The 16,013-nt window shown below is 32.0% G+C and overlaps 1 protein-coding gene across 1 annotated transcript; it reads right to left on the bottom strand.

The window, feature by feature from the left end:
* Positions 1–3,163: 3,163 nt before the first annotated feature.
* On the bottom strand, positions 3,164–7,868 carry LOC139877941 (histone deacetylase 9). The gene is made up of 14 exons (XM_071865340.1): positions 7,731–7,868; positions 7,336–7,448; positions 7,118–7,235; positions 6,979–7,053; positions 6,677–6,896; positions 6,273–6,336; positions 5,860–5,952; positions 5,626–5,734; positions 5,451–5,500; positions 5,282–5,372; positions 4,916–4,986; positions 4,629–4,727; positions 3,887–3,953; positions 3,164–3,535 (listed from the first exon to the last, which is right to left on the bottom strand). The coding sequence occupies exons 1-14, from the start codon at positions 7,765–7,767 to the stop codon at positions 3,450–3,452; spliced, it is 1,293 nt and encodes a 430-aa protein (XP_071721441.1). The 5' UTR covers positions 7,768–7,868; the 3' UTR covers positions 3,164–3,449.
* Positions 7,869–16,013: the final 8,145 nt, after the last annotated feature.

Below are 16,013 nucleotides of genomic sequence, written 5' to 3'. Positions count from 1 at the left end.
AAAAGTGTCAACACAAAAGTTGGTGAGTTCATAGTTTTAATGTTGCGCATAATCTGTATATAAAGGTGGATCACAAGATTTCAGTTGTTCCATCCAGAAACGTTTATCAAAATATTCTACGAAATTGAGCACCCTGGTAACTAAACTTAACGTATATATAATTTGTACCCTTTGTATAATCATCTTAATAATACACGCAAACCAACGTGTACGCTTCTCAAATAGCATACGTCCATTAAAAGGCTAGTGCTCTAGCTCGGACGGGGATATCAAGCCCTATGGATCCATATACTACTACTCGCGCCCACCAGTTCTTATAACCGGCAGTTACTAGTTACCAAAGCTAAGGGATTTTCGGTTCAAACTCAGTATAGAATTTAGTATGTACTTGTGTCCATTGTTTACAATAAAATGCATCTATTCTCAGCCCAAAAATATATATTGCAAAAGCATTTAAAAAGGGAGCAAATGAAACTCACCTTAGCAGCACATAAGGTCATTCATCAAAAAGTGACTGTAACTCGGAATGCAAGATTAACCGTAGATCTCAACCTAGAGAACATATGTTGGTCAATACATGTCTAATAAACTAGGTTGGGTCATAGTGTATCACAACCCTAATGCTCGAGACCGACATGCAGAAGTTTAATTAAAGTCATCTCAAAAGTCAACATGACCCAATATGATCTTTAAATCTATACATGTTTATTAACATAGTATAAGTCTTGATAATTGAATGAATTTATAGTTTATCAAACTCAAAATATTATTTATTTCGGGGGCTATATTATATTTGAATTATCATGGCAATCGAACATGATTTTCATATAGTTTTCCAATACCTGAAAAATTAGATTATAGTGTTTATAAAGCTTTAAAACATGATAAGACAGTCAATTTTGACAATTGTTCAACAAGACGAGACGTGCCTTATATAGAAATTCATTTACTCGATTAGTAATATTTGAAAATCCAATTTATCAATATTATAAACAAGTTGTTTAAATATCAATTACAGATTCAAAAGCAATTTCAATTAATGTTAATTATAATTCAGTTGACCATAACTTTTAATCCGTTCATCGAAAACATACGATTTCTAAATGAAAATTTATTAATTTTTCGACAGCTTTTCAATGACATGCATATCATATACCTTTTATCAATAATATATGTATCAAATTCGTGATTCATCATAAACTATCTAACGACAAAATTAAAGCATACAAACATGCATAAACATATATACTCGAGCACTAGACATGGATATACTATTAATATATAAAAGATAAGATATAAATGCTTACGTATCAATATTGTGATTCAATATTGTAGAAAAGTACGTAGACGCAACGAAGATGATAAATACTAGTTTGACTTGCGAACAATACTCACGAACATTACACATAACCTCCATAGTTATAACCCATAGTTTCCCTAGCTCTATCCCGCTCGGAATGCTTGTTTGAAAATAATTCGCTCTTGACCTCGTCGTAGTATTTTATGTATAATAATACTAATAATAATACTCCTAACTATAAGATTAATAATAATATTAATCTTAATAATAATAATAATAATATAAATATAAAATATAAAATATAATACGGAGTAATATAGATATTAATATGTGTGTGTGTGTGTGTGTTGAGCAAACTGGCCAATTTATAGAATGTTTCTGAATTCTGACTGTCATGCGATCGCATGGGTTTTATGCCTATTTCTCATGCGGTCGCATGGCCCCAAAATCCAACTCACAATTTTTTTTGTTTTCTTGTTTGTCGACATATTATTTATATATATATATATATATATATATATATATATATATATATATATATATATATATATATATATATATATATATATATATATATATATATATAATATATATATATAATTTATATTAATTATATATATATATATATTATATTATATTCATGTACATAGTTGACTTGTAATTTTAGGTCCGTTGACTCGTACGTTGATACTCGACTCGTGTTCCACTTTCGGTTTTTCGAACGCACTTTCGTACGTTTAGAAAACTAGCCTTTTACGTTACGCGACGTGTACCCTTATTAATAATTTGACTTACTCATCAATAAATTACCTTATAAAAAATGTAACTTATAAAATTGAGCGTTGTGGTCATTTGCTTCTATAAATCAGTGACTCGTTGTTTATCAAAATATATTATTTTAAATCAGGACCTTTTTTTTTGACTAAGTTAATATTATATTTTTGTATATATATATATATATATATATATATATATATATATATATATATATATATATATATATATATACGTATATTTTCCAATCCAATTATAATGGTTCGTGAATCGTCGGGGTTTGGTCAAGGTTAAATGAATGTATGAATACAGTTTACACTTCTTGAGATTCAACTTAACAAACTTTGCTTATCGTGTCGAAATAATATAAAGATAAAGTTTAAATTTGGTCAGAAATTTCCGGGTTGTCACAAGTAAAGTCTTCCCTCTCAATGTTTTATGGATAGAGACTTCGCTTCCAAAAGGACCTCCGACCTATAATAAATAACAAAAAAATGAGACGCTATGAAAATGGTAGAATCAAATTTCTATGGGTTTAAAGCGTGCCTGAAATTCAATTTAGGCTCTACCCGTCAGTAAAATCGTCAATAAATCGATGTTTGTTGTTAGACTCAATTAATACAGCCAACTGAAAATTGGATAAGCTAAGTTTATTTTTGTTTATTTTTTTTTAAATATTTAAATGGCGTATACTATAAAATTATAACGGGCTAATTTCAAATATTTTAGTAGTCTAAACTATCAATACTTAAAATCTAAAAATATATGGAGTCCCATTATTATATTTAGTGGTGTCATATACTAAAAAATTATTTTTTTGTGATAAATTTCAAAAGAATAGTGGTGTCATAAAACCCCGTTACAGTACACATACACTCACCTCTGTTCATCAACCCCGCTCTACTGAATATTAATATGAATATGAATGAACTGAAATTAATTATATATGAATATGAATGAACAAAAATTAAATGAACATAGATATAAATACGAGATTACCGACGATCCATTGTCATTTGATAACATATGAAAATTATATCACAAAAAATCATTATCAAAAGTTCGTTACGTTTCAACCTTTGGGTTTTTTTTTTTTTTTACAATACAAAACAAAAACCCTCAACGAGGAAAAAACAAATAACAATCACTCTAACGTAGAGTACCATCTTTTTTGACAACTTAGAATTACACGAGAATATGATTACACATTGTTGTAGAATTCATCATTCGCAACCAACTACATTTACATCTAACATAAGACAACAATAACAAGATCTTGTGTGTATTGCTTCTTTGTGATTCCAACCCGATTTTTAAATAAACCCTAAATTATATAACATCTACCCGAAATAAAAGCAACTATCAGCCTTAATTACTAAGCATCGTCCATATTATGATCGTTGTCATTGTCTCCTTCATAGTATTCATCATCACGTTGAATTTGCTTGTCTTGTGTGTGCTCTGTTGCAAAATGAAAAACTATAAGAACTCAAAGAAAATTTACAGCAGACACAATATGACAAAAGTTTAGATGATAAATGGGTCAGTCGAATAATGGGTCAAAATGGGTCAGGCAGCACATAAAACTTCTTATCCAATATTTTTACATAATCTACCTGTTATAGAAACAATATTAAAGAGGTAAATATGATTTTATAATAATCTTAGAGCAATTTTTGGTAACAATTTTGACCCACTTTATCTAATATAATATAATACTATAATGTTTATTATTTCACTGTCAAAAAAATAAAAATAAAAAGTTTATCTGGGTCAAAATACTAGACACGAGCAGTTGTATTAAAAACTTACGATCATTTCGTTCATCAGGGTTCTTCTCATCTTCGTCGAAATCAGGAATATAAAAGTCAGGTGGAACCTGCAATATTAGAAATTAAGCACAAATTTTTATTTTAACATATTATCTCAATCTCTTGGTTCATGTAATTATAATCCTAGGATTTAAATTACAATACGATTTAAAATGAAATTTGATCCTTGGGCATGTTTGGTTAATATAAATCTGTGAACGATTAGAAATCTTAATACATGATAAATGACACAATTGCTCGCATCCAAAATCATAATAGATGTTTAATCCAAAAAGAATGTATTCATTCAATTCAAATTAATATAAAATTCTCATGAGGTGTAATTTCATTATGTTCAATATTTACATTTACAAACCAATTATATTAAAGAAGAAATAACATGATAACTGCCTCATAAGTTCTAATATCAATTCCAAAACATCTTGTAGTATTTATTATAAGTTAATTCAAGTCATCCATAATCTATATATCAAAACTAGAAATTATATGATTTAATTTTTCAACTGAGCCCTAAAATATCTTGACCCTCAATCAACTAATCGTCTATATAAATGTAAACGAAAGAATCTTGTGGAACAAAATAAATAAATAATAATCTCGATATTCTAATAACTAAACTGATTTTTCTATACTTTTGATTTCTTTTCTGTATGGTATTCTAATAATAACAAAATGAATAATATTAATATTCTAATAATATTGTTTATTTATTTACAACTTACCTCCTGCATCTGTACGCTTGGGGCATGTTGAATGGCACGAAGATTTTCCATAACTTGCATCTTTATAGTTCCTAGGTACGATTTGCTATTACAATTTTCCTGTCCAATTAGCAACAAACGAATTACATTTCAGGAGAATCACAAAATGAAAATGATGCCAAACATAGGTTAAACTGTATAACAGACACCACATTTTCTAAGAATATACTCAAGTATATAACAAACATAAAAACAGCTTAAATTCAAAACATATATCAAAATAAAAATTTAATAAATAAATGTCATACAATATGAGCAGTTGGAATCCTTAACGAGCACTCTGGAGCAAAATACTTGATATAGTCATTATCTGGGATCTCTACAATTGCAGAACAAGTTCGGTCAAATTTTTTTAAAAAATAATAATAAATTAAAATTCCAGAAAGGTATTTCAATAAAGAAATTATAGTAAAGAACTCAAACACAATATAAGCAAGGAAATTGATCTACAACAAAAAAATAAATAAATAAATGATTGTCAATCACGATAATCTTTATATACTGTGTTGACTATATGATGATGAGTTTCTAAGTCAATGCATATTGTACATGTTATCTTTACCAAAAAAAAAAATTTATAAATGAAAAAAAAAAAAAAATATAGAAGCATGTACCATTAGGAAGTTCTGTGTCTAAAAGAACTCCAGTTTCAACAGTCCAACACCGAGCAACATTCTCCTTCGTATATCCTCCACCTCCAGTTACCTGCGCGGGACCCACCAAATTAGTGTCCAATAAACATAAGTCAAAAATTCAAAATTCGAAAGTAAAAAATAAACGTACCAGCAGGGGCAATCCAAGTTTTTTTACAAACTTGACACATTCAGCATGTCCTATACAAAGCAATTTGTAAGTAACCAAAAGGTGAGTATATTGATATTAACATGAATCAATTAATATGCAACAATTAACAAATACAGTTTAGCAAAGTGTGTTATAATTACAATAAGATTAGCACCATCTATAGAGAGATTGAAGCAGCCCAAACGGTCCCCGGCAAGTGAATCGGCCCCGCACTGGAGTACTATCACACCCGGTTGATACGTTTCAACAACCTTTGCAATTATCTAAAAAAAATTCAGATAACAAAGATTAAATACACAACTTCAGCCCCATTAAAATATTGTACACAAATAAGGAAAAAAAAAAAGAATAAACACTTCTGATAACCAGTCTTGTTATCAAAACTTACGGTTTTAAACAAACGAGTAAAGCCGGTGTCATCAATGCCATCCTTCAAGGGAACGTTAATGGCATAGAACTTTCCTTCTCGTTCTCCAATTTCCTAAAAGATTAATGAAATACATGAATATAATTATAAATTGAAAATTACAGTAACTACATTCAAATTAATATTTTTGACAGTAATACAAACATATATCATATCTTAAGGAATAAAGATTTTAACTCGCAATGCTAGCACGAAATATAAATGTTATTACTACATTGAAAATTACAGTTAACGGAGTTTATCAAGAACACCAATCATATATTAGCTCAAATTTGACCATATAATTCATTCAGCCTCTTTAATTTAATATGCCAATTATATTTTAAATAATAACTATAAATAAATATACAAATATATAGGGAAGTGTAAAATACCTTAACATCACCTGATCCAGGAAAGAACAGATTTCCAAACTTGTGAAAACTAACAGTCATCACCCTAACATATGCATTAAAATAATAAATTTCGGATTGGACTTTTATGCATTTAAATAATAAATTCCAAAATTATATGAGTAAATATAGAGGGAAAAAAAAAACACAAACATAAATACAATTTTCTAAAAACATAGACATAATTGTTCACTTGTTTAAAAACTCTAAAATTCTAGTTTAAATTCATGTTAAAATGTTGACCAATTTTGACTTCGACATATTTTGACCAACAAATCTGATTTTGACCAATTAACCGACAGGTTGACCAATTAACTGGGAGTATTCTGGGAGTTTTACAACAGTGTCAGGTGTAAAAGTACAGAATATGATAATGTTATTGTTACCTGTCAGTAAAGTAAAACGCTTCTTCTACACCATCACCATGATGAACATCAATATCGATATACAGTACACGTGCATGATACTTTAAAAGCTCCAAAATACCCAAAACCAAGTCATTTATATAACAAAATCCAGACGCCTCACACTTTTTAGCATGATGTAATCCCCCGGCCCAGTTTATTGCAATGTCACAAAGCTGATTGTTTAACCTGCGTGCAGCATCTGCAACCCAACATTAATACAAACTATGCAATAAAAAAAAAAAAAAAAAAAAAAACTGAATTTCAAGTAAAATACAACTTACCAATTGTTCCACCAGCATATATTTGGCAAAATTCAAACAAGTCATCAAAAACAGGACAATCTTCTCCTAGTTTAACTGAAATAACTATTATATATTAGATACAATTTTATATAAAGTTTTATATATCTAAAATTATTACATTTTGCCATTTCTTCTGGAAACAAATGTTGAGTGTCCGGATTTATCCGTTGCAAGAATTCAACATAATCAGCTGAGTGAAACTGCGCTAGCTCAACTGGATACGCCTTATGAGGCCTCTGTATTGAGCACAAACACACACATTATATTTTTAATAATATAAATACAACAATTAAACTACTAACCAAAAAAAGAGCCAAAAAGAACAATAAAACTAACATAAATTTCCATCTTCTTATGAAGATCATACGAAAGCACCAGATGATGAGTCATACATAATCGATGCGGCTTCATCGGATGATTCGGTCCAAAGTAAACATTACCAACATCCCCTGCAAAAAGTCCATAACATTCTAGGGTTTTTTTTTTTACTAATTATACATATAATAACAGAAATATCTGCAAAATGATAACCACACAGCAAATACAACACCACATAAACTTCTAGCATTCTAGGGTTTGAAATTATCACACACAAACAAATTATTACAAATAATCGACTAAAAACTGACGTGAATGAAGATTAAATGATTTGATAATACTGTAACAAGTCTTCATGAACACTAATTGTATGAGAATTTACATAAAGAGATAACTGAGTGTGGTTAATATACCGTCGTAGAAGTATGAAATTCTGTCTTTTGACCTCATGTAATCTGTGAAGGAAGTATGAATTTTGAATAGAAATTAGTGAGATTCTAGCTTTGAAGATCAATAATCGCTAAAATCTACGAGTTTATTTTACAGGAAATTACAGCTTTTTTGTTGTGTAACAATGGCGGAATCGCTTGGGTATAGTGCGAGAAAAGTTACATTTTTCGTCCTTATACTTTCACTATTTGTCAATCTTAGGTCTAAGTTTATTTTTTTAAATGAAAATCTTTTTTGTGAGAACAAGAACCCTAGCAGTCAGTGGAACTTTACCCTATAGCCCGTGAGTCATGGGACAACACTAGTTCAAAAATATTGTATAGAAAATACTCTTTAAATTGTATAGGACACCAATAAATTTAACTACAGGACCCCATATATTTTTTGAATTTATAGCTTTTTCTTTAAAATGTATAGGAAACTATCAAATTTAACAAGTCGGACCCCATATATATTTCGAATTTGTAGGTTTTTAAGGTTGAATAAACCATTAAAATTACATTAAAATATAATTAGTACTGAAAAAAATGGGACCCCATCGAATTCTAATTCTGGAATCGCCACTGCTAGCAGTAATCAATGCCAATGGCCAAGCATGTATCGAGCGTTGAAATTATTTTATACTGTATTTTATACTTTATTATGTTTCTGTTGTACAACATAAATAGTTATTACATATACATACAGAGTTGAAAGAAAAAAAAAAGTGAACTTTTTGTGGTTTGTGAATGAATCATCAACCCCGTTTTGGCATGGTTGCAAACGGCGTCCACAACGGTCGTTGCAGCATTTTGGTGACTAGCCCTTCTCAACCCCGTTTCGGCATCTAATAAGTCGGTCAACGGTTAAAAGTCTTGTCAAAGGCGGAAATGGCGGGTCAACTCTGAAATGTCCCGTTCTTATTGATTAAAAACGTTCCATATTAATTGATTTCGTTGCGAGGTTTTGGCCTCTATATGAGACGTTTTTGAAAGACTGCATTCATTTTAAAACAAACCATAACCTTTATTTCATCAATAAAGGTTTAAAAAGCTTTACGTAGATTATCAAATGATGATAATCTAAAATATCCTGTTTACACACGACCATTACATAATGGTTTACAATACAAATATGTTACAACAAAATAAGTTTCTTGAATGCAGTTTTTACACAATATCATACAAGCATGGACTCCAAATCTCGTCCTTATTTAAGTATGCGACAGCGGAAGCTCTTAATAATCACCTGAGAATAAACATGCTTAAAACGTCAACAAAAATGTTGGTGAGTTATAGGTTTAACCTATATATATCAAATCATAATAATAGACCACAAGATTTCATATTTCAATACACATCCCATACATAGAGATAAAAATCATTCATATGGTGAACACCTGGTAACCGACATTAACAAGATGCATATATAAGAATATCCCCATCATTCCGGGACACCCTTCGGATATGATATAAATTTTGAAGTACTAAAGCATCCGGTACTTTGGATGGGGTTTGTTAGGCCCAATAGATCTATCTTTAGGATTCGCGTCAATTAGGGTGTCTGTTCCCTAATTCTTAGATTACCAGACTTAATAAAAAAGGCATATTCGATTTCGATAATTCAACCATAGAATGTAGTTTCACGTACTTGTGTCTATTTTGTAAATCATTTATAAAACCTGCATGTATTCTCATCCCAAAAATATTAGATTTTAAAAGTGGGACTATAACTCACTTTCACAGATTTTTACTTCGTCGGGAAGTAAGACTTGGCCACTGGTTGATTCACGAACCTATAACAATATATACATATATATCAAAGTATGTTCAAAATATATTTACAACACTTTTAATATATTTTGATGTTTTAAGTTTATTAAGTCAGCTGTCCTCGTTAGTAACCTACAACTAGTTGTCCACAGTTAGATGTACAGAAATAAATCGATAAATATTATCTTGAATCAATCCACGACCCAGTGTATACGTATCTCAGTATTGATCACAACTCAAACTATATATATTTTGGAATCAACCTCAACCCTGTATAGCCAACTCCAACATTCACATATAGAGTGTCTATGGTTGTTCCGAAATATATATAGATGTGTCGACATGATAGGTCGAAACATTGTATACGTGTCTATGGTATCTCAAGATTACATAATATACAATACAAGTTGATTAAGTTATGGTTGGAATAGATTTGTTACCAATTTTCACGTAGCTAAAATGAGAAAAATTATCCAATCTTGTTTTACCCATAACTTCTTCATTTTAAATCCGTTTTGAGTGAATCAAATTGCTATGATTTCATATTGAACTCTATTTTATGAATATAAACAGAAAAAGTATAGGTTTATAGTCGGAAAAATAAGTTACAAGTCTTTTTTGTAAAGGTAGTCATTTCAGTCGAAAGAACGACGTCTAGATGACCATTTTAGAAAACATACTTCCACTTCGAGTTTAACCATAATTTTTGGATATAGTTTCATGTTCATAATAAAAATCATTTTCTCAGAATAACAACTTTTAAATCAAAGTTTATCATAGTTTTTAATTAACTAACCCAAAATAGCCCGCGGTGTTACTACGACGGCGTAAATCCGATTTTACGGTGTTTTTCGTGTTTCCAGGTTTTAAATAATTAAGTTAGCATATCATATAGATATATAACATGTGTTTAGTTGATTTTAAAAGTCAAGTTAGAAGGATTAACTTTTGTTTGCGAACAAGTTTAGAATTAACTAAACTATGTTCTAGTGATTACAAGTTTAAACCTTCGAATAAGATAGCTTTATACGTATGAATCGAATGATGTTATGAACATCATTACTACCTTAATTTCCTTGGATAAACCTACTGGAAAAGAGAAAAATGGATCTAGCTTCAATGGATCTTTGGATGGCTCGAAGTTCTTGAAGCAGAATCATGACACGAAAACAAGTTCAAGTAAGATCATCACTTGAAATAAGATTGTTATAGTTATAGAAATTGATCCAAAGTTTGAATATGATTATTACCTTGTATTAGAATGATAACCTACTGTAAGAAATAAAGATTTCTTGAGGTTGGATGATCACCTTACAAGATTGGAAGTGAGCTAGCAAACTTGAAAGTATTCTTGATTTTATGTAACTAGAACTTGTAGAATATATGAAGAACACTTAGAACTTGAAGATAGAACCTGAGAGAGATCAATTAGATGAAGAAAATTGAAGAATGAAAGTGTTTGTAGGTGTTTTTGGTCGTTGGTGTATGGATTAGATATAAAGGATATGTAATTTTGTTTTCATGTAAATAAGTCATGAATGATTACTCATATTTTTGTAATTTTATGAGATATTTCATGCTAGTTGCCAAATGATGGTTCCCACATGTGTTAGGTGACTCACATGGGCTGCTAAGAGCTGATCATTGGAGTGTATATACCAATAGTACATACGTCTAAAAGCTGTGTATTGTACGAGTACGAATACGGGTGCATACGAGTAGAATTGTTGATGAAACTGAACGAGGATGTAATTGTAAGCATTTTTGTTAAGTAGAAGTATTTTGATAAGTGTATTGAATTCTTTCAAAAGTGTATAAATACATATTAAAACACTACATGTATATACATTTTAACTGAGTCGTTAAGTCATCGTTAGTCGTTACATGTAAGTGTTGTTTTTAAACCTTTAGGTTAACGGTCTTGTTAAATGTTGTTAACCCAATGTTTATAATATCAAATGAGATTTTAAATTATTATATTATCAAGATATTATCATGTATGAATATCTCTTAATATGATATATATACATTAAATGTCTTTACAACGATAATCGTTACATATATGTCTCGTTTAAAAATCATTAAGTTAGTAGTCTTGTTTTTACATATTTAGTTCATTGTTAATATACTTAATGATATGTTTACTTATCATAGTATCATGTTAACTATATATATATCCATATATATGTCATCATATAGTTTTTACAAGTTTTAACGTTCGTGAATCACCGGTCAACTTGGGTGGTCAATTGTCTATATGAAACATATTTCAATTAATCAAGTCTTAACAAGTTTGATTGCTTAACATGTTGGAAACATTTAATCATGTAAATATCAATCTCAATTAATATATATAAACATGGAAAAGTTCGGGTCACTACAGTACCTACCCGTTAAATAAATTTCGTCCCGAAATTTTAAGCTGTTAAAGGTGTTGACGAATCTTCTGGAAATAGATGCGGGTATTTCTTCTTCATCTGATCTTCACGCTCCCAGGTGAACTCGGGTCCTCTACGAGCATTCCATCGAACCTTAACAATTGGTATCTTGTTTTGCTTAAGTCTTTTAACCTCACGATCCATTATTTCGACGGGTTCTTCGATGAATTGAAGTTTTTCGTTGATTTGGATTTCATCTAATGGAATAGTGAGATCTTCTTTAGCAAAACATTTCTTCAAATTCGAGACGTGGGAAGTGTTATGTACAGCTGCGAGTTGTTGAGGTAACTCAAGTCGGTAAGCTACTGGTCCGACACGATCAATAATCTTGAATGGTCCAATATACCTTGGATTTAATTTTCCTCGTTTACCAAATCGAACAACGCCTTTCCAAGGTGCAACTTTAAGCATGACCATCTCTCCAATTTCAAATTCTATATCTTTTCTTTTAATGTCAGCGTAGCTCTTTTGTCGACTTTGGGCGGTTTTCAACCGTTGTTGAATTTGGATGATCTTCTCGGTAGTTTCTTGTATAATTTCCGGACCCGTAATCTGTCTATCCCCCACTTCACTCCAACAAATCTTAGACCTGCACTTTCTACCATAAAGTGCTTCAAACGGCGCCATCTCAATGCTTGAATGGTAGCTGTTGTTGTAGGAAAATTCTGATAACGGTAGATGTCGATCCCAACTGTTTCCGAAATCAATAACATATGCTCGTAGCATGTCTTCAAGCGTTTGTATCGTCCTTTCGCTCTGCCCATCAGTTTGTGGATGATAGGCAGTACTCATGTCTAGACGAGTTCCTAATGCTTGCTGTAATTTCTGCCAGAATCTTGAAATAAATCTGCCATCCCTATCAGAGATAATAGAGATTGGTATTCCATGTCTGGAGACGACTTCCTTCAAATACAGTCGTGCTAACTTCTCCATCTTGTCATCTTCTCTTATTGGCAGGAAATGTGCTGATTTGGTGAGACGATCAACTATTACCCAAATAGTATCAAAACCACTTTGTAAGACCCAATATTTATTGTACATAATGTCATTATGGTGTACGATGCGTGTATGAAGTGTACGAAGCATGTACGTGTTGCTTGCTCGAACGTCGAAGGAAAACTGGACGTTGTTTGAGTCACAAGGTGTGTACGTACCTTTTCGACCCCAAATAAAGTTTGAGTTGATGTTTCAAAGCCTTACCATTGGAAATAAAATCTTATTACGTTTCCAACGATATTTGATTCATCGAAAACGGAGTTACGGTCAAAAAGTTATGGCCAAAACAAGTTTGCTGAAGTTCAGATGAAACAGGCAAATGCCGCGGCGCGACCAGAATGGCCACGGCGCGACAAATGCCTATTTTGAGGGTCAGAAAGCTTAAAAAAGTGATCTAAAACCACCCTTTGGGCCACGGCGCGACAAATCTGCTCCGCGGCGCGACAATAGGCACGTTCTGGTACTTTTCAGCCTTTTAATGAGTTAAATGAGGGGCAAAGTTGGTATTTCACATATGGACGGGTCTTTGGCCATAAAACTGATCCCCATCTTATCTTAACCTCATTTCCTTCTATTTTCTTCCCTCCCACTCACACCCCAAACCCTAGAGAGAGAGTAAAGGGTTTAGAGAGAGAAAGCTCGAATCGGGGATGAAGAAGAGTGATTCGGGTCGGGTCTCAAGAGTTAAAGTTGTTCTCCTCATTCACGGCTACGTTATGATAGTGATGGTAAGTTCTAACTCCGAAATTCATCTTTATGATTTGATATTCAAGTTAGGGTTTTTAGCTTTTTAGTTATAAAACTCATTTAGATGATGAAGTGGGTTTATGGAAACTAGTTATTTTTGATACATGGCGGGTTTTGGGTTGATTGATGTTTTGACCATGATTAGGCTTTGGTTTTGGGTGTAATCACTTATTTTAGTGATTTTGGACGCGTTGGAACCCTTTTGGGTGTATTTGAGTTGACTAATTTTGAAATGGGTCAAAATTAGGGTTTATGTGTCAAAGTGGCTTTTGAGTGATGAAATTATGAGTTTGGGTCTTGCGTGTGTTGGTTAAACGATAGAACTTTTGTGTTGACTTGGTTTTTGGGTGTAAACCCTAATTTAGGTCAAAACGGGTCAAATGGGTATTTCGGGACAAGTAAGCTCGATTCGTTGTCAAATTAAGTTTTAAATCAAGTTTTGGTAAATCAAGTAGGTAAATACTTGATTTAAGTGTTAGTGGTTGTCTTGGAAATATAATCACTAGTCGTTAGTGATTTTGGGGCGTTTTATGACTTTGGTCAAAATGAGCAATTTGAATTGGGTCAAAATTGAGGATGACACTAATTTGGATTAATTGGATGTTAAACGCATGTGTTAAGTGTTAAATGATGCTTTTGATGTAATTACTCGCGAGAAGTGATTTTAGGTTAAAATTTGGTGTTTTAGCAATAAAGTCAAACTTGGTCAACCATGGAATGGGTTTTGTTTAAAATACGAGCTAGTATGCGTTTAGAGGTTAAAGTTGACATATTTGGGTATTTCGAGAACGCGAGAACTAGTCTCGTTAGTTTTGGACCTTCGGGTAGCGTTAAAAGTGCAAAAGGGTATATTTTGCACTTGTTGTTCATTTGGGCGGGTCGAGAGTCCAAATGAGATTATATGTTGATTATGTGTATACCTATATGCGTATTATAGGTAAAATCTTGCTCGGTTGTGTGTGGTGGAGATTTCGCTCATGGTTTGTAATGCTCGAGTTCACAAGGTGAGTGGAATAATTATATATGTATATATATGATTTATTTACTTGTGGGGTATGGGTTTAAAGTTCGATGTTGACGATACCATATCCTCGTGCGAGTTGCTATTTAATGTATGGAGTTAAAGTTCGATGTTGACGATGCCATACCACTATTGTAGTGATTTTGATGAGGGGTTGAAGTTCGATGTTGACGATACCTCATATGTGGGTTTTAAGTTCGATGTTGACGATACCACATTAAATAGGGCGAATGGGGTTTAAGTTCAATGTTGACGATACCATTCGCGGGGCTAGTCTTGAATACTAATGGATGTTGTGAACATCAATGTTATTTGTGTTGTAATGTAGCATATTATATTGTTCAAGTTATATGCTATTGTTTGTGCTAGCTTGCGTATTGGAGATTTAGCGTTATACTTTACGATGGTATGCTAATTATATTGCTAGCGTGTATGCAGTAATTGTGTAAGTGATTGCAAGTAAGTAGGTTATATATGTATATGTATAATTATTGCATTCACTAAGCTTCAAGCTTACCCCTCTCGTTGTTTACCTTTTTCAGGTATTGTATATGTGAAGTTAGCTAGTCGTTAGACTAGATGTGTAGGAGCGCTTGGGCTCGATGGGGTAGCTTTTGGAGTTTTGGACGCGGATTTGGGGATTTGGTAGTCCCCGGAATTATGCTCTTGGTATCGGGTTGGGTTATTGTGTATTAACCCGTATTTCTTGTGATCGAGTCATTATTACAAATGATTTTGTAAAGTGTAATTTGTGTACCAAGGGTCATGATAGGTTGTTAAACGTATCATTACGATGTTATGTTTTGATTAAAACAGAGTTGAAAATGTATTGTATTAATGGGACCTAACTAAATAAAAAAAAATGTACTCCATTTTTGGTTAAACGGATCGGGGTTGTTACAAGTGGTATCAGAGCATAGTCTAAGGGAATTAGGTGACCTTGGAATAGGTGCCTAGTCTTAGACTTATTGGCGGATGTGCGTTATTTGCGGGACTTGTAGGAATACGGGTCAGATTGAGGTTTGTTAGTGCCTTAGAGTAGGTGACTAACTATGACTTGTTTTTGTCCAAAGTGTGATTATGTGGGGGCCTTATTTCGTGTTTAAATTAGTGCCTTATCTTGCTAGTGCCTAATGTAAGTAGGCGAACTTGGACGTTGTTTTAGTGATAGTCACCTAGGTTGTAGGTTGACTTGTGGTTGCGGTGTACTTGTGTATATTTATTATTATATTGTATATAGGTGTATATATACAGGTATCTATTGGTGCGGTATCCTAGAGACGAATCTATTGG

This window comes from Rutidosis leptorrhynchoides, chromosome 11 (assembly GCF_046630445.1).
Source record: "Rutidosis leptorrhynchoides isolate AG116_Rl617_1_P2 chromosome 11, CSIRO_AGI_Rlap_v1, whole genome shotgun sequence".
NCBI classification, from domain to species: Eukaryota; Viridiplantae; Streptophyta; class Magnoliopsida; order Asterales; family Asteraceae; genus Rutidosis; species Rutidosis leptorrhynchoides.
This window is presented reverse-complemented; position numbering and strand designations above follow the sequence as displayed.

Coding starts and splice junctions, on each gene's coding strand:
- LOC139877941 (XM_071865340.1), bottom strand. CDS start 7,767: ATGAGGTCAAAAGACAGAATTTCATACTTCTACGACG. Junction 5,373..5,450: donor AACTTGGATTGCCCCTGCTG/GTACGTTTATTT, acceptor GGTCCCGCGCAG/GTAACTGGAGGTGGAGGATA. Junction 3,954..4,628: donor CAAGCGTACAGATGCAGGAG/GTAAGTTGTAAA, acceptor CTAATATTGCAG/GTTCCACCTGACTTTTATAT.